Source organism: Ranitomeya variabilis, chromosome 2 (genome assembly GCF_051348905.1).
Source record: "Ranitomeya variabilis isolate aRanVar5 chromosome 2, aRanVar5.hap1, whole genome shotgun sequence".
NCBI lineage: Eukaryota > Metazoa > Chordata > Amphibia > Anura > Dendrobatidae > Ranitomeya > Ranitomeya variabilis.
Genome location: NC_135233.1, coordinates 643,647,484 through 643,666,799, shown reverse-complemented (window position 1 = coordinate 643,666,799; position 19,316 = coordinate 643,647,484). Strand labels below are relative to the sequence as shown.

At 42.7% G+C, this 19,316-nt stretch overlaps 1 protein-coding gene across 1 annotated transcript in view; it reads left to right on the top strand.

Annotated features, from left to right (window-relative positions):
• The window catches only part of NUP133 (nucleoporin 133), a 212,839-nt gene extending 204,117 nt beyond the window's left edge, over positions 1-8,722 (top strand). The window contains exon 26 of the mRNA XM_077289140.1: positions 8,517-8,722. Coding sequence (XP_077145255.1) covers positions 8,517-8,653 — 137 coding nt within the window. The 3' untranslated portion in view covers positions 8,654-8,722. The remainder of the gene's footprint in view (positions 1-8,516) is intronic.
• The last annotated feature ends 10,594 nt before the right edge of the window (positions 8,723-19,316 follow it).

Genomic DNA, 19,316 nt, shown 5'->3' with positions numbered 1-19,316 from the left:
ACAGCCCAGGCAGCATACGACACAGCCCAGGCAGCATACGACACAGCCCAGGCAGCATACGACACAGCCCAGGCAGCATACGACACAGCCCAGGCAGCATACGACACAGCCCAGGCAGCATACGACACAGCCCAGGCAGCATACGACACAGCCCAGGCAGCATACGACACAGCCCAGGCAGCATACGACACAGCCCAGGCAGCATACGACACAGCCCAGGCAGCATACGACACAGCCCAGGCAGCATACGACACAGCCCAGGCAGCATACGACACAGCCCAGGCAGCATACGACACAGCCCAGGCAGCATACGACACAGCCCAGGCAGCATACGACACAGCCCAGGCAGCATACGACACAGCCCAGGCAGCATACGACACAGCCCAGGCAGCATACGACACAGCCCAGGCAGCATACGACACAGCCCAGGCAGCATACGACACAGCCCAGGCAGCATACGACACAGCCCAGGCAGCATACGACACAGCCCAGGCAGCATACGACACAGCCCAGGCAGCATACGACACAGCCCAGGCAGCATACGACACAGCCCAGGCAGCATACGACACAGCCCAGGCAGCATACGACACAGCCCAGGCAGCATACGACACAGCCCAGGCAGCATACGACACAGCCCAGGCAGCATACGACACAGCCCAGGCTGCATACGACACTGCCCACACAGCATATAAAACAGCGGGCACCATATCCCTGTTAAAAAAAAAAAAAAAAAAAAAAAGGGAATTAAAATAAAAAAGTTATATACTCTCCTTCCGGCGGCCCCCCGATCCAGCCCAGGCCTTTAGCGATGCTCCTCGCGTCGCTCCGTTCCCAGTAATGCCTTGCGGCAATAACCCGTGATGATGTAGCGGCCTCTCAAGACCGCTTCGTCATCTGGGGTCATTGCTGCAATGCATTCTTGGGACCGGAGCATTGCGAGGAGCGGGAAAGGCTGCCGCGGACGCCGGAAGGTGAGAAAATAATGAATTTTTTTTAATTATTATTTTTAACATTATATGTTTTTACTATTGATGCTGTATAGGCAGCATCAATAGTAAAAAGTTCGTCACACTTACAGGGTTAATGGCAGCGTTAATGGACTGCGTTACACCGCATTATGCCGCGGTGTAACGCAGTCCGTTTAACGTACTGCTAAAACGCTATGTGGGCGCTGACTGGAGAGGAGTATGGAGGGGGCACTGACTGGAGGGTAGTAGAGAGGGGCCAATTCGCCGCCGGACTGTTCCTGTCGCTGATTGGTCGCGCCCAGCCGGCCGCGACCAATCAGCGACGCGGAGTTTCTGTAACAGACAGAAGTGGACCTTAGACAATTAAAGTAGACTAGATGGTGGCCCGATTCTAACGCATCGGGTATTCTAGAATATGTATGTATGTATGTATATAGCAGCCACATAGTATATAGCACAGGCCACGTAGTATATAGGAGCCATGTAGTATATAGCAGACAAATAGTACGTGGCCTGTGCTATATACTATGTGGCTGCTATATACATACATACATATTGTAGAATACCCGATGCGTTAATACAGGCCACGCAATATATAACAGTGGCCACGCAGTATATAACACAGCCCAAACAGTATATAACACAGCCCACGTACTATATAACACAGCCCACGCAGTATATAGCAGCCACGCAATATAAAACACAGGCGACGTAATATATAGCACAGCCCACGCAGTACAAAACACAGCCCACGCAGTATATAACACTGCCCCCGCAGTACAAAACATAGCCCACATAGTATCTAACACTGGCCACGTAATAAATGGCACAGCCCACGCAGTACAAAACACAGCCCACATAGTATCTAACACTGGCCACGTAGTATTTAGCAGCCACGCGGTATATAACACAGCCCACGTAGTATACAGCAGTGTGGGCACCATATCCCTGTTTAAAAAAATAATTAAAATAAAAAATAGTTATATACTCACCCACCGGGATCCAGCGAAGCTCTGGCGATGCGCGCGGCTGCTGCCATCTTCCGTTCTCAGGATGCATTGCGAAATTACCCACATGACTTAGCGGTCTCGCGAGACCGCTAAGTCTTCTGGGTAATTTCGCAATGCATCTCTGGGAACGGAAGATGGCGGCAGCCACGCGCCCCTGGGCGGACTTCGGAGGGTGAGAATAGCAGGTTTTTTGTTTTTTTATTATTTTTAACATTTCATCTTTGTACTATTGATGCTGCATAGGCAGCATCAATAGTATAAAGTTGGGGACACACAGGGTTAATAGCAGCGATAACGGAGTGCGTTACCCGCGGCATAACGCGGTCCATTACCGCTGGCATTAACCCGGTGTTAGCGGTGACTGGAGGGGAGTATGCGGGCGCCGGGCACTGACTGCAGGGGAGTAGGGAGGGACTAATCGGACTGTGCCCGTCATTGATTGGTCGCAGCAGCCATGACGCAGGATTTCCGTTACGGAAGTTGCGGACAGAAAGACAGAAGTACCCCTTAGACAATTAGATATAGATATAGATAGATATATATATACTAGATGATGGCCCGATTCTAACGCATCGGGTATTCTAGAATATGTATGTATGTGTATGTATGTATATAGCAGCCACATAGTATATAGCACAGGCCACGTAGTATATAGGAGTACTACGTGGCCTGTGCTATATACTATGTGGCTGCTACATACATACATACATACATACATACATACATACATACATACAAAAATTTCCAGATTTATTATGGTGACTACTGTCGGTCACCCAATCATCACATATACCTCCATAAACTAGCTACTTCAATCAGGAGAACCAATGGAAGTTTGTATAAAAAATTATAACGAAGTAAGGAAGGCGTTCCAGCTCCATAAAATTCAAATGCTTTATTTCTCCATTAAAAATTGGTGTAGTACAAACAGTCCTTGCCTTAGCGCAAAAGTCCAAGTACAGAGTACATGCGACGCGTTTCGATCGTACCCGATCTTAGTCAATGCATTGACTAAGATCGGGTACGATCGAAACGCGTCGCATGTACTCTGTACTTGGACTTTTGCGCTAAGGCAAGGACTGTTTGTACTACACCAATTTTTAATGGAGAAATAAAGCATTTGAATTTTATGGAGCTGGAACGCCTTCCTTACTTCGTTATGTATATCCATCTTAGTCCAAGATGATGTTCCGTGCACCTGCCTGGATTGGTGAGCTGGCTGTGGCTTCTTATAGCCTTTTCTTTTTGCACATTATAAAAAATTAACAAGCTTTATTTGGAAAATTACAAATGCTTAAAACACAGGCACATATCAACAAATGACTGTGCAATTAACGATAAAGTGCAAAAAAGACACCAGACAGATGAGGTCTGCCACAAGGTAAATGTTCAGTGCACAGCAGCGAAACGCGTCCTCCGATACACTTTGTGTGTCAGGCATCCATTCATATCTGTTGCCCCAAATTGTGTCCATGAGGAAGGGATAGTTGGACAGCCATGTCTCACCTGATGTGGGCAGACCGTTGCACGCACCCCGACACGTTTCGCTGCTATTAGCCTTGCTTTATCAAAGGGAAGTTTCCCTTATGGCTATCAGTTGAGGCTTATAATACAAAAGAAAACTATGGCTTATCCTCAATGGGATTTATAGTCTTTTGGGTATATGGTTGGAATATCCCTGTCTGCATCTGTAGTATAATACAATTGTGTGTACTGAACATTTACCTTGTGGCAGACCTCATCTGTCTGGTGTCTTTTTTGCACTTTATCATTAATTGCACAGTCATTTGTTGATATGTGCCTGTGTTTTAAGCATTTGTAATTTTCCAAATAAAGCTTGTTAATTTTTTATACAAACTTCCATTGGTTCTCCTGATTGAAATACATACATACATATTGTAGGGATACCCGATGCGTTAATACAGGCCACGCAGTAAATAACACAGCCCACGTAGTATATAACACAGTCCACACAGTATATAGCAGCCACGCAGTATATACAGGCCACGTAGTATATAACACTGGCCACGTAATATATAGCACAGCCCACATAGTATCTAACACTGGCCATAGAAGTAAATAGTCCCATACAGCTTCATATGATATACGACTACTCCGCACAGCTGGGGCCACCATACACATAGATCACTACACCCGGGCCTGGCCACTCACCGTGTAATTAAAATTAAAAATAGTTATATACTCACCCGCCGGGGTCCAGCGAAGCTGTGCCGATGCGTGCGGCTGCCGCCATCTTTCGTTCCCAGAATGCATTGCGAAATTACCTAGATGACTTAGCGGTCTCGCGAGACCGCTAAGTCTTCTGGGTAGTTTCGCAATGCATCTCTGGGAACGGAAGCTGGCGGCAGGCGCGAGCGCATCGTCGGACGACGGAAGGTGAGAAAAGCAGGTTTTTTGTTTTTTTATTATTTTTAACATTAGATCTTTTTACTATTGATGCTGCATAGGCAGCATCAATAGTAAAAAGTTGGGGACACACAGGGTTAATAGCAGCGTTAACGGAGTGCGTTACCCGCAGCATAACGCTGGCATTAACCCTGTGTTAGCGGTGACTGGAGGGGAGTATGCGGATGCCGGGCACTGACTGCAGGGGAGTAGGGAGGGACTAATCAGAATGTGCCCATCGTTGATTGGTCTCGCCAGCTGCCTGTCCTGGCTGCCGCGACCAATCAGCGACGCGGAATTTCCGTTAGATAGACGGAAGTACCCCTTAGACAATTATATATGTATATAGATATCAGTGAGACACACATATGTATGTGTGTGTGTGTGTATATATACATGTGTATATATGTGTGTGTGTATATATATATATGTATATATATATATATATGTATATGTGTGTGTGTATATATATATATATATATATATATATATATATATATATATATATATATATATATATATATATATATATATATATATATATATATATATATATAATACAGAGCTAGATAGCTGAAAAGCAGACAGGATATGAGACATGGTTTACATACAGTAAACCATTGCATATCCGCCGTTATATTTTTACATATCCCTCACTAATTATGTTAGAAGTGTTTGTGTGTAAAATTTGGGAGCTGTTAAAATAAAGACTTAATTCATATGAACTGTAGCGTGGGAAAATATTCAGAAACTTTCCCACGTGCTACAGTTCAAATGAGTTCATGCCGCCATGGGGCGGAGCTTCGGTGATGGCACCGCTAGTCAACGAAGCTCCGTTCCCTGCATTTCATTCATTCCCCAGTCTTTTATAGCCGGCGCAGCCGCATTAGCAGTTTTCCCGGTTGTAAATGTATTTAACCCCTTCAGATGGATTTACAGCGTGGAACTTGACTGTACAGCGGACAGGTATGGGATATTGTTGTTTTTGTTTATTGTTTTTTTTTTTTTTTTATACAGAAGGAGGGCTTTGCTTTGGATTGAGCATACAATAAAGATATTAAAAACCTGTGTGTTTCTTTCATTAAAATACTTTATTCTTAATGTGTATGTAATTTTAACCCTTTCATACTATTGGATTAATAATGGACAGGTGTCTTATTGACACTTGTCCATTTTTAACCAGGCTTATTGTCACCTTACAGTATCAAGGTGACATTAATTCCTTATTACCCCATATGCCAATGCCACAAGGCAGTGGGAAGAGAGAGGCTAAGTGCCAGAGTAGGTGCATCTTACAGATGTGCCTTTTCTGGAGTGGCTGGGGGCAGATGTTTTTAGCCGGGGAAAAGGGGGGGGGGCGGAATAATCATGGTCCCGCTCTAGGCTATTAATATCTGCCCTCATTCACTGACTTTCCCTCTCTGGCGGAGAAAATTGCGCGGGAGCCCAAGCCAGTTTTTTCCGTGAATTAATCCTTTAACACCTAGAGCTCCCAAATCTTTCCATCTCACTGAGATGGATATATATATTTATTTATTTTTTCAAGAGTATATGAGCCCATGGAACCATTATGTCCATTTTGCAAGCCAACGAGAAAATCTCGCCATACGGATGCCACACGGATTTTTTTTTTTTTTTTTTTATAGGAAAAAACGCATTCTCGCACTGCACATGGATCACTGTTCATGAAACATTTGTGCGATTCTCGTCCGTGTAAAGTGGAATGATATTTTTTATATGTTGAGTGTTACTCCAGCCTCTCTCACATAATGGTAATTCTGCTTAACGTCACCTGTCTTATCTATGGCATTTTTTTGTGCTGTGTTGTGTTTAAATATGTGATTCTTCAGAATTTCTATTAGTCTTTGCCTGATGAAGAGACCTGAGTAGTCTCGAAAGCTTGCAATTTGTTACCATCTTTTCAGTTAGCCATTAAAAGGTATCAACCACGGAGGACTCTAAAATCTAAATATTTTTCTATCCACTGGCTAACACTGTACCAAGATATATATTTTTCTTGGGTAAACTAGTCATTATTCAGAAATATACAATTATCCTAAAGGATCTAGTGTGACCAAGTGAATAGAAGAAAGACACTGCATGCTGTTTATTTATTTCCAAGCTTTATGCCTATCATTTATTTAATGCATCGGCCATATACCTTCTTTATTTAGTGTTTCTAAGGAGATATGGTACTACATGTGTGAGTAAAAAGCAAGAATTACTAGACTGTTCATTCAATGTTTTCTTTTACACGTGTCAAGTAGTATCTCTAAATTGTGTTTTGTGTAATCTATATGATTGTATTAGTCAGCGTTCACACATGTAGAATATCTCTGCTGCAGATCTCATTACATTTTTCTGCAGACTCAGTGAGAATTGAATCTATATTAACCTCTTTCTGCCCTCGGACGGGATAGTACGTCCTAGGGCAGAACCCCCGCGTTGATGTGGGCTCCGGCGGTGAGCCTGCATCAAAGCCGGGACATGTCAGCTGTTTAGAATAGCTGACATGTGCCTGGAATACGTGTGGGCGGAATCGCGATCCACCCCTCACCTATTAACTAGTTAAATGCCGTTGTCAAACTCTGACAGCGGCATTTAACAAGCGCTTCCGGCCATCCAGCTGGAAATGCGTGCATTGGTGACCCCCTTCACATGACCAAGGGTCATCGGTGTGTCGGCATAACAACCAGAGGTCTCCTTGAGACCTCTATGGTTGTTGATGCCGGATTGCTATGAGCGCCACCCTGTGGTCGGAGCTCATAGCAATGCAGTGAATCTGCTACATAGGAGCAATCTGAGCATTGCCTCTATGTAGCAGAGCCGATCAAGTTGTGGTAGCTTCTAGCCTCCCATAGAAGCTATTGAAGCATGCCCTAAAAAAAAAAAAAAAGTTTTTAAAAATATGAAAAAAATATAAAAGTTTAAATCACCACCCTCCTACTGCCCCATTCAAAATAAAACAAAAAAAATCAAACCTACACATATTTGGTATCGCCGCATTCCGAATCGCCCGATCAATAAACAAAAAGGATTAACCTGATCGATAAACGGTGTAGCGATTAAAGATTTTTTTAAAAAAAAGTCTAAACGCCAGAATTACGTTTTTTTTTGTCGACGCAAAATTGCATTAAAATGCAATAACGGGCGATCAAAAAAAGATCGTATCTGCACAAAATGGTATCATTAAAAACAACAGCTCGGCATGCAAAAAATAAGCCCTCACCCAACCCCAGATCATGAAAAATGGAGATGCTACGGGTATCAGAAGATGGTGCAATTTTTCTTTTTTTATTCCTAGCAAACTTTGGAATTTTTTGTCACCAGTTAGATAAAAAGAACCTAGACATGTTTGGTGTCTATGATCTCGTAATGACCTGGAGAATCATAATGGCAGGTCAATGTTAGCATTTAGTGAACCTAGCAAAAAAGCCAAACAAAAAACAAGTGTGGGATTGCACTTTTTTTTACAATTTCACCGTGCTTGGATTTTTTTTCCCGTTTTCGAGTACACGCCTTGGTAAAACCAATGGTATCGTTCAAAAGTACAACTCGTCCTGCAAAAACTAAGCCCTCACACGGCCATATTGACGGAAAAGTAAAGGTAAAAAAGTTATGGCTCTGGGAAGAAGGGGAATGAAAGCGCAAAACAGAAAAAAAGCTGGGGTCATGGAGGGGTTAAACTGGTGAAATCTCTAGTAAAAATCCACAATTTTAAGTCACATCTGCAGCATGCTTGAGATGGGGTTTTTAAAAATACTTGTGTTCTGCAGTGTGGAATCGAACACTAAATCCAGTATGTTTTAACTCACTGTTAAGGTCACTTGGGAAACTTCAGCATCTACATTATATTTTATAGCTTGTATGGAGATGTTGTCTCTATACAAACTCTGAGACAGGTCGCACGGAGCCGCTAATGCGACAATCAGTGGGAATAAACACCGTCAATCTAATCAACAACTCCTACATTTAATTGTGTTTAAGAGCGACCTCAGTGACAACTGCTACAATCACCAGCTACTCAGCAGCATCCTTCCCCAGAATAGATTTGTAGATGTTCTGTATTCTATGGTACAAGTGTCCCCCTGTTCCTTCTTGTGTCCTAATTCCACTTCTTGTGCCCACACAGGTAAAGACCTGACCGATTACTTACCTGATGTAAGCATGCTGCTGCAGTCCAGGGAACTCGACAGCCTGAAGACAGATCGCTGCTTTGAGTTTGTTCTGAAGGCAAACTATGAATATTACTCAAAACAACTTGAGTAACTGATTTGTAGATTGGACACTTTTGTACACTTCTTTTTTTATGTGTTTAATAAAATTTGCTTATAGTAATGTTGTCTTCTCTATGTAAAATATTGCCATGAAGAGGCATTAAATTGCAAATTGTTTTTATATACAGGAATTGTGAATGCATATAATGAGGTGACTTGTTTCATTATGTCTACTGGTTATATTTTTCCTAAAGTGCTTTATAAACGGGCAATTCCTCCAGAGTCCATCAACCTGACCTGTATTTCTCCCTGGTCACACACATGATCAGACCTTATGACTGAGGGGGGTTATGGTTTCTACACTTTTATAGTTTGTAATATTTGTCATACGTCTCTTCTACATACATTGTATACATCTCTGTTCCTCAAATTTCCAAATCCAACTTTAAAGAGAACAGAAGGAAAAAGTAATGGAACATAATACATAGAACACTAACTTTTTAATGCAGAAATAAACATTGGATGTCCCTGCTTCCTTTGATGCTGCATACCTTAGATGTGGGTCTTGCTTGCATTTTTTTTTCCTTTGGCAACGAGCCTGATAAAACAACTTGATCCAACAGCTGAGAAGGTCACAAGTTAAATTAGTTGACTTGAATCCAGTTTGCAGTTTAAAAAGTCCAAATATTTCTTGCATACCCTCCTCCCCTTTAGTTCCCCACTCAGACATCCATCTAGCTGAACATGTTTGGAAGAATACACATCTAACTTATTAAGGGAACAGAGACTGCAACCTTCAAGACTAGTACTGAATTAAATTTGGCCTGCTTCTCTTTTGCAGCTGTCATAATAGCAAATGTTCCTCGACAACTTTGTATCAGAACGGCACTAAAAATCATTGATGCCTCTGATACTGCTGTACTATGCAACTACTGCCACTAATACAAAAAAAAAATAGGGATCATGTACGATTGTGGGTCCATTAGTATAACAGTAAACATCGTATCGTGTAAGAAAGCTTTATACTAAACATGTCTGCACTGGCGTAAATATAGTAAAAAAATAAATAAATATCCTGAAATGGTCATGATTTTAATGTTGTACAACCCCAATATCAAAAAGTTGGGATGCTTTGTAAACTGTAAAGAAAACAAGAATGCAATGAATATTTTATTCACAATAGAACATAAACACATATAAGAAGTTGAAAGTTAGACATTTTTCTATTTGAAACAAATAATTTTACAATTGATAGCAGCACATCTAAAAAAAAAAGTTGGTACAGGGTTAACAAATCACTGGAAAAAGTACTGATGAAAAAATAACGGGAGTGTCAATTTTCAACTAAGTCACAAGACTGTATAATAAGAGCATGTTGGAGGTACAAGGACTCAAAGCTGGTAGAAAGCTCACTAATGTATGAACTGCGTCTAAGGCCGGCCTCACACTCAGCGTATGTAAATACGGTCCATTTTTTACGGCCGTAATACGCAGAAAAGTCCCCAAAATAGTGATCCGTATGTCATCCGTAGGCAGGGTGTGTCAGCGTATTTTGCGCATGGCATCCTCCTTATGTAATCCGTATGGCATCCGCACTGTGATATTTTCTCGCAGGCTTGCAAAACCGACATCTAATGGATTTATGTGCTCAAATGTTCCTTAAAACATATATACAGTATATATATATATACACTCACCGGCCACTTTATTAGGTACACCTGTCCAACTTCTTGTTAACACTTAATTTCTAATCAGCCAATCACATGGCGGCAACTCAGTGCATTTAGGCATGTAGACATGGTCAAGACAATCTCCTGCAGTTCAAACCGAGCATCAGTATGGGGAAGAAAGGTGATTTGAGTGCCTTTGAACGTGGCATGGTTGTTGGTGCCAGAAGGGCTGGTCTGAGTATTTCAGAAACTGCTGATCTACTGGGATTTTCACGCACAACCATCTCTAGGGTTTACAGAGAATGGTCCGAAAAAGAAAAAAAATCCAGTGAGCGGCAGTTCTGTGGGCGGAAATGCCTTGTTGATGCCAGAGGTCAGAGGAGAATGGGCAGACTGGTTCGAGCTGATAGAAAGGCAACAGTGACTCAAATCGCCACCCGTTACAACCAAGGTAGGCCTAAGAGCATCTCTGAACGCACAGTGCGTCAAACTTTGAGGCAGATGGGCTACAGCAGCAGAAGACCACACCGGGTACCACTCCTTTCAGCTAAGAACAGGAAACTGAGGCTACAATTTGTACAAGCTCATCGAAATTGGACAGTAGAAGATTGGAAAAACGTTGCTTGGTCTGATGAGTCTCGATTTCTGCTGCGACATTCGGATGGTAGGGTCAGAATTTGGCGTAAACAACATGAAAGCATGGATCCATCCTGCCTTGTATGGAGCATCTTTGGGATGTGCAGCCGACAAATCTGCGGCAACTGTGTGATGCCATCATGTCAATATGGACCAAAATCTCTGAGGAATGCTTCCACCTTGTTGAATCTATGCCACGAAGAATTGAGGCAGTTCTGAAGGCAAAAGGGGGTCCAACCCGTTACTAGCATGGTGTACCTAATAAAGTGGCCGGTGAGTGTGTATATATATATATATGTGTGTGTCATTGAGACACATATATATATATATATATATATATATATATATATATATTCTGTATTTATATTTAATTCAGCGTGATATATGTGAAAAGCCGGTAATTCAATTGCCGACTTTTCATTTCTCCTTCCCAAACCCGACAGGATATGAGACATGGTTTACATACAGTAAACCATCTCATATCCCCTTTTTTTTTGCATATTCCACACTACTAATGTTAGTAGTGTGTATGTGCAAAATTTGGGCGCTGTAGCTGCTAAAATAAAGGGTTAAATGGCGGAAAAAATTGGCGTGGGCTCCCGCGCAATTTTCTCCGCCAGAGTGGTAAAGCCAGTGACTGAGGGCAGATATTAATAGCCTAGAGAGGGTCCATGGTTATTGGGCCCCCCCGGCTACAAACATCTGCCCCCAGCCACCCCAGAAAAGGCACATCTGGAAGATACGCCTATTCTGGCACTTGGCCACTCTCTTCCCACTCCCGTGTAGCGGTGGGATATGGGGTAATGAAGGGTTAATGTCACCTTGCTATTGTAAGGTGACATTAAGCCAGATTAATAATGAAGAGGCGTCAATTATGACACCTATCCATTATTAATCCAATTGTATGAAAGGGTTAAAAAAACACATTATTAAAAAGTATTTTAATGAAATAAACACAGGTTGTTTTAATATTTTATTGCTCTCTCAATCCACCTGAAGACCCTCGCTCTGAAAAATAATAAACTAACAATATACATACCTTCAGATGATCTGTCACGTCCCACTAAGTAAATCCATCTGAAGGGGTTAAATCATTTTACAGCCAGAAGCTGTGCTAAAGCACTCGCTCGTGCCTGTAAACCCCGGGTGCTGAATGGAAAGCAGGATGATCTGTACTTACCTTGAGTTGCGGTGAGGCGCCCTCTGCTGGATGTCCTCATGAACTGGAGCCTTGGAAAAGTTCCCACGCTCGAGTTCATGTGAGGACATCCAGCAGAGGGCGCATCACCGCAACTCAAGGTAAGTACAGATCATCCTGCTTTCCATTCAGCACCTGGGGTTTACAGGCATGAGCGAGTGCTTTAGCACAGCTCCTGGTTGTAAAATGATTTAACCCCTTCAGATGGATTTACTTCGTGGGACGTGACAGATCATCTGAAGGTATGTATATTGTTGGTTTATTATTTTTCAGAGCGAGGGTCTTCAGGTGGATTGAGAGCAATAAAATATTAAAACAACCTGTGTGTTTATTTCATTAAAATACTTTTTAATAATGTGTGGTTTTTTTAACCCTTTCATACAATTGGATTAATAATGGATAGGTGTCATAATTGACGCCTCTCCATTATTAATCTGGCTTAATGTCACCTTACAATAGCAAGGTGACATTAACCCTTCATTACCCCATATCCCACTGCTACATGGGAGTGGGAAGAGAGTGGCCAAGTGCCAGAATAGGCGCATTTTCCAGATGTGCCTTTTCTGGGGTGGCTGGGGGCAGATGTTTGTAGCCAGGGGGGGGGCAATAACCATGGACCCTCTCCTGGCTATTAATATCTGCCCTCAGTCACTGGCTTTACCACTCTGGCGGAGAAAATTGCGCGGGAGCCCACGCCAATTTTTTCCGCAATTTAACCCTTTATTTTAGCAGCTTCAGCGCCCAAATTTTGCACATACACACTACTAACATTAGTAGTGTGGAATATGCAAAAAAAAAAAAAAAGGGATATGAGATGGTTTACTTTATGTAAACCATGTCTCATATCATATCGGGTTTGTGAAGGAGAAATGAAAAGCCGGCAATTGAATTACCGGCTTTTCACTAACACCGCTGCGTATTTCTTGCAAGTCACACTGCTGGTCCGTGTGGAATCCGTATTTTTCTCGCCCCCATAGACTTTCATTGGCGATTTTTTTGCGCAGTACGGTGACAAACGCAGCATACTGCGATTTTCTACGGCCGTACAAGACCGTATATTACGGATGCGTAATATATGGCAGATAGGAGCTGGGCCATAGAGAATCATTGGGCCGTGTGTAATGCGTATTTTACGGACGTAGTTTATGCGCTCATACGTCCGTAAAACTCGCTAGTGTAAGGCTGGCCTAACAATTGTGGAACAATTCAGAAAATTGATACTTAGCCTCAAAGTCTTTGCAGTTTTACGCCATGTGCACACGTTCAGGATTTCTTGCAGAAATTTCCTGAGCAAAACAGGACATTTTCTGCAAGAAATCCGCATGCGTTTTTACCGCGTTTTTTTTTTGCGGATTTTTCCAGAGGTTCCCAATCCAATAATATAGTGGGATAATCCGCAAAAAATTTGCAAAATTAATGAACATGCTGTGTTTTTTACCGCGATGCGTTTTTTTCACGGAAAAAAACTGCATCATGTGCACAAATTGCAGAATGCATTTTAAATGATGGGATGCATAATGTATGCTTTTTTTCTATTCGCCACGACAGCACCCACTGAGAGAGGGGATCCGCCCCTAGGAACAGGAAACCTACAGAGAGATAAAAGGGGCGGCCCCCCCTCGCTCCTCAGTTGGTTTCCTGTTCTTAGAAGGAAGCCCACAGAGAAGATCTCTGTAGACACTGTACAGCGGTGTCTGAGAAGAGGAAAAACTTGCCTGGATGCCGCCTGTACGTCTCTGCTGAGCGGCAGGGGCTCCAGAGTGAGTAAAGGCAGAGTCGGGGATTCCTGATGGTTCCCTCCTCGTCTGCACCGGCCGAATAGTGGGGCCTGAAGGGTTCCAACGATCTCCCTGCTGGGACATCGTTGTTGAAAGACGACCATGGCATACCTGGTTGATCCCGGTCTGGAACAGTGTGGCGCTGAACAGAATAAGGGAGGAGGGGGCAAGAGTTCTGTTGGTAGCCCCATTCTGGCCCAAAAGGCCATGGTTCTCCTGGCTCAGGGCGATGTCGACTACAGACCCTTGGATCCTGCCTCAGACCAAGGACCTGTTGTCTCAGGGACCGTTTTTCCATCCTCGGGTAAAAGGCATGAATCTGACGGTATGGAATTTGAGAGGCACTTACTAACTCTAAGGGGTTTTTCCAGTGGGCTTATAGATACTCTTATGAAGAGTAGAAAGCCTTCCACTACCCAAATCTATGTCAGGGTTTGGAAAAAATTCCTTCAATTTCATACTGCACAACTTTCCGCTGAGGTACCTATATTTTCAATATTGGAGTTCTTGCAAAAAGGACTTGAATTGGGACTGTCTGTAAATACTCTAAGAGTCCAGGTTTCAGCTCTAGGAGCCCTCTTTAGTTATGATGTGGCGAGAGATAGATGGGTTTCTCGTTTTATATCAGCATGTGAACGATCAAAACCTATTCATATACCACAGGTGCCTCAGTGGGATCTATCTCTGGTCCTAGATGCCTTGACACAAAGCCCGTTTGAGCCTCTACATGCGGCCTCATTAAAGAACATCTCGCTAAAAACAATATTGTTAGTAGCGTTAGTATCCGCTAGAAGAGTGAGTGATCTCCATGCCTTGTCAATTGACCCTCCTTATCTATCCGTGACATCTGATAGAATAATTTTAAAAACGGACCCTTGTTATCTCCCTAAGGTAGCCACTAGTTTTCATAGATCCCAGGAGATCTTGTTACCTACCTTCTATAAAGACCACTCGACTCCAGAAGAAGCCAGGCTTCATACCCTAGATGTTAAGAGAACTATTCTAGCCTACTTAGAGAGGACTAGGGACTGGAGGAAGAGTAGGGCTCTCTTTGTCTCTTTCCAGTGAAAAACCAAAGGTTCCAGAGTTACAAAGAACACGCTATCACGCTGGATTAGAGATGCCATAGTCCTGGCGTATAAAGCTGGAGGAAGAGATCCTCCAATGCATGTGGGAGCACACTCCACAAGAGCCGTGTCGACCTCCTGGGCAGAGAGGGCGAATGTGCCGATAGACCTTATATGTAAGGCTGCGACTTGGTCTTCACCAAATACCTCCTATAGACACTATAGATTAGATCTATCTGCTGCTTCTGACCTAACCTTTGGGGTTTCGGTTCTTGATTCAGTTAACCCACCCAGTATATAGTCTCTGAAAATCTCTCAGTGGGTGCTGTCGTGGCGAATAGAAAATATCGGATTACTCACCGGTAATGCTCTTTTATAGAGCCCACGACAGCACCCATTCGAATCCCTCCCTTTTCTTTATTTAGTCGCACGTGGTGTCTTAATAGGGAGATGTACAGGTCCTTCTCAAAAAATTAGCATATAGTGTTAAATTTCATTATTTACCATAATGTAATGATTACAATTAAACTTTCATATATTATAGATTCATTATCCACCAACTGAAATTTGTCAGGTCTTTTATTGTTTTAATACTGATGATTTTGGCATACAACTCCTGAAAACCAAAAAAACCTGTCTCAATAAATTAGCATATTTCACCCGTCCAATCAAATAAGTGTTTTTTAATAACAAACAAAAAAACCATCAAATAATAATGTTCAGTTATGTACTCAATACTTGGTCGGGAATCCTTTGGCAGAAATGACTGCTTCAATGCGGCGTGGCATGGAGGCAATCAGCCTGTGACACTGCTGAGATGTTATGGAGGCCCAGGATGCTTCAATAGCGGCCTTAAGCTCATCCAGAGTGTTGGGTCTTGCGTCTCTCAACTTTCTCTTCACAATATCCCACAGATTCTCTATGGGGTTCAGGTCAGGAAAGTTGGCAGGCCAATTGAGCACAGTAATACCATGGTCAGTAAACCATTTACCAGTGGTTTTGGCACTGTGAGCCATAAAGCATTTCAGCCGATGGAAGCATGAAGTGCTCCAAAATCTCCTGATAGCTAGCTGCATTGACCCTGCCCTTGATGAAACACAGTGGACCAACACCAGCAGCTGACATGGCACCCCACACCATCACTGACTGTGGGTACTTGACACTGGACTTCAGGCATTTTGGCATTTCCTTCTCCCCAGTCTTCCTCCAGACTCTGGCACCTTGATTTCCGAATGACATGCAAAATTTGCTTTCATCAGAAAAAAGTACTTGGGACCACTTAGCAACAGTCCAGTGCTGCTTCTCTGTAGCCCAGGTCAGGCGCTTCTGCCGCTGTTTATGGTTCAAAAGTGGCTTTACCTGGGGAATGCGGCACCTGTAGCCCATTTCCTGCACACGCCTGTGCACGGTGGCTCTGGATGTTTCCACACCAGACTCAGTCCACTGCTTCCTCAGGTTCCCCAAGGTCTGGAATCGGTCCTTCTCCACAATCGTCCTCAGGGTCTGGTCACCTCTTCTCGTTGTACAGCGTTTTCTGCCACATTGTTTCCTTCCAACAGACTTACCATTGAGGTGCCTTGATACAGCACTCTGGGAACAGCCTATTTGTTGAGAAATTTCTTTCTGGGTCTTACCCTCTTGCTTGAGGGTGTCAATGATGGCCTTCTTGACATCTGTCAGGTCGCTAGTCTTACCCATGATGGGGGTTTTGAGTAATGAACCAGGCAGGGAGTTTTTAAAAGCCTCAGGTATCTTTTGCATGTGTTTAGAGTTAATTCGTTGATTCAGAAGATTAGGGTAATAGGTCGTTTAGAGAACCTTTTCTTGATATGCTAATTTATTGAGACAGGTTTTTTGGGTTATCAGGAGTTGTATGCCAAAATCATCAGTATTAAAACAATAAAAGACCTGACAAATTTCAGTTGGTGGATAATGAATCTATAATATATGAAAGTTTAATTGTAATCATTACATTATGGTAAATAATGAAATTTAACACTATATGCTAATTTTTTGAGAAGGACCTGTATATAGTAGAGTAATATGGTATGAAGTTGTAAATATGTATATATGCCTAAACCTGTTAAAACTAAAAAACCTGGCGGCGGTTCCTCCTTTTTCTCTGTAAAACAACTGAGGAGCGAGGGGGGGCCGCCCCTTTTATCTCTGTAGGTTTCCTGTTCCTAGGGGCGGATCCCCTCTCTCAGTGGGTGCTGTCGTGGGCTCTATAAAAGAGCATTACCGGTGAGTAATCCGATATTTCACGTTTTTATAGCAAAAAACGCGAAAAATCTGCAACGTGTGCACACAGCCTGAATCTGCCACCAGCTACAGTACATAATATCAAGAGATTAGGCATGTATGGGTGTTTCTTGCCCAGCTTGTTCTAGAGACCAAATAGCCTATTATTTCTGACCGTACCTAAGGGATTTTTTTCTACCACTTCATTCCCTGTTAAACGTTAAATTGACAAAGTTGTGTAAATAAAAATATTTTCACTGCTCTGTTTCTAAATGTGGTATGTCCCATTAGGGCACAACATTCATAAGTAATGAGAAAATAAATGTTACTTTACAGCTGTGAAAACATAATAGTTAAATCATTCCCAACATCCATGGTTGATGTACAGTGTGAGCTCCTATCCAGAAGATAATGGCTGTGTCTCAACATAAGTCAGCAATAATATCACACTGGCATGGTGACTCTATGGACCCATCGGCACTCCCACGAGCTGATTGCAGGGCACCAATAGATTGCTATGGCAGCTGGGGGTCTGTTGAAAATTTTCCATGAAGCTCCGTTGAAACCCAGCCTGTGGCTAGGCTTCAAAGGTGACCGTGATTTTTACGATGTACAAAAATACTGTAGTTTTTAGTATAATAGCGCAAGCTATCGGACAATCGATCGCAAGCCTAACAAATGCACTAAAAAAGTAAAGAAAAATAAATTATAAAAAAAAAAGTTCAAATCACCCCCTCTTTTCCCCTATTATTTATTATCCATTTTTAAAGCGCCATTTATTCCATGGCACTTTACACGTGGAAGGGGCAATTATAGACAAGTACAATAAACATGAGCTAAACAAGGCACACACAAGTACAGAGGGAGAGAGGACCCTGCCCGCGAGGGCTCACAGTCTACAGGGGATAGGTGAGGATACACTAGGAGAGGGTAGAGCTAGTTGTGCGGTGGTTCAGGAGACTAAGGATTACTGCAAGTTGTAGGCTTGTTGGAAGAGGTGAGTCTTCAAGTTCTTTTTGAAGGTTTCCGTGGTAGGCGAGAGTCTGATGTGTTGGTAGAGAGTTCCAGAGAATGGGGGAAGCACGGGAGAAGTCTTGTATGCATTTGTGGGAAGAAGAGATAAGAGGGGAGTAGAGAAGATCATCTTGAGAGGATCGAAGGTTGCATGTAGGTAAGTCCTGGGTGACCATGTCACAGATGTATGGAGGAGACAGGTTGTGGATGGCTTTGTGTGTCATAGTTAGGGTTTTGAACTGGAGCCTCTGGACAATAGGAAGCCAGTGAAGGGTTTGGCAGAGAGGGAAGGCTGGGGAATAACGGGGAGACGGATGGATTAATCGGGCAGCAGAGTGTAGGATGGATTGAAGAGGTGCTAGAGGGGAGGCCAGAGAGTAGGAGGTTGCAGTAGTCGAGGCAGGAGATAAGGGTGTGCACTAGTGTTTTTGTGGTTTCATGGTCAAAACATGGTTTAAAATAGATATTTTAAAAATATAAGTGTGGGGGGGGGGTTAACTCCTTTGCACTGCAGCCAGTTTTCATTTTTTCGTTTGTTTTTCGTTCCCCTTCCCAGAGCCATAACTTTATTTTCATGTCAATATGGCTATGTGAAGGCTTGTTTTTTGCGGGACAAGTTGTACTTTTGAACGACACCATTGGTTTTATTATATCGTGCACTCAAAAACGGTAAGGAAAATCCAAGTGTGGTGACATTGCAAATAAAGTACAATTCCACAACGATTTTTTTTATTTTTACCATGTTCACCAAAGGGTAAAACTGACCTTCCACTATGATTCTCCAGGTCATTATGAGTTCATAGACATCAAACATGTCAAGGTTCTTTTTTTATTTAAGTGGTGAAAAAAATCCAAAATTTGTTAAAAGAAAAAAAAAATTGCGCCATTTTCCTTGACCCTTAGCGTCTCCATTTTTTGTGATCTTGGGTTGGGTGAGGGCTTATTTTTGCATGCCGAGCTGACGTTTTTAATGATACCATTTTAGTGCAGATATGATCTTTTGATCGCAATATTGTAGCGACCAAAAAACGCAATTCTGGCGTTTTGACTTTCTCGCTAGGCCCTTTAGCGATCACGTTAATCCTTTTTTTATTTTTTTTTCGTGCAGTTC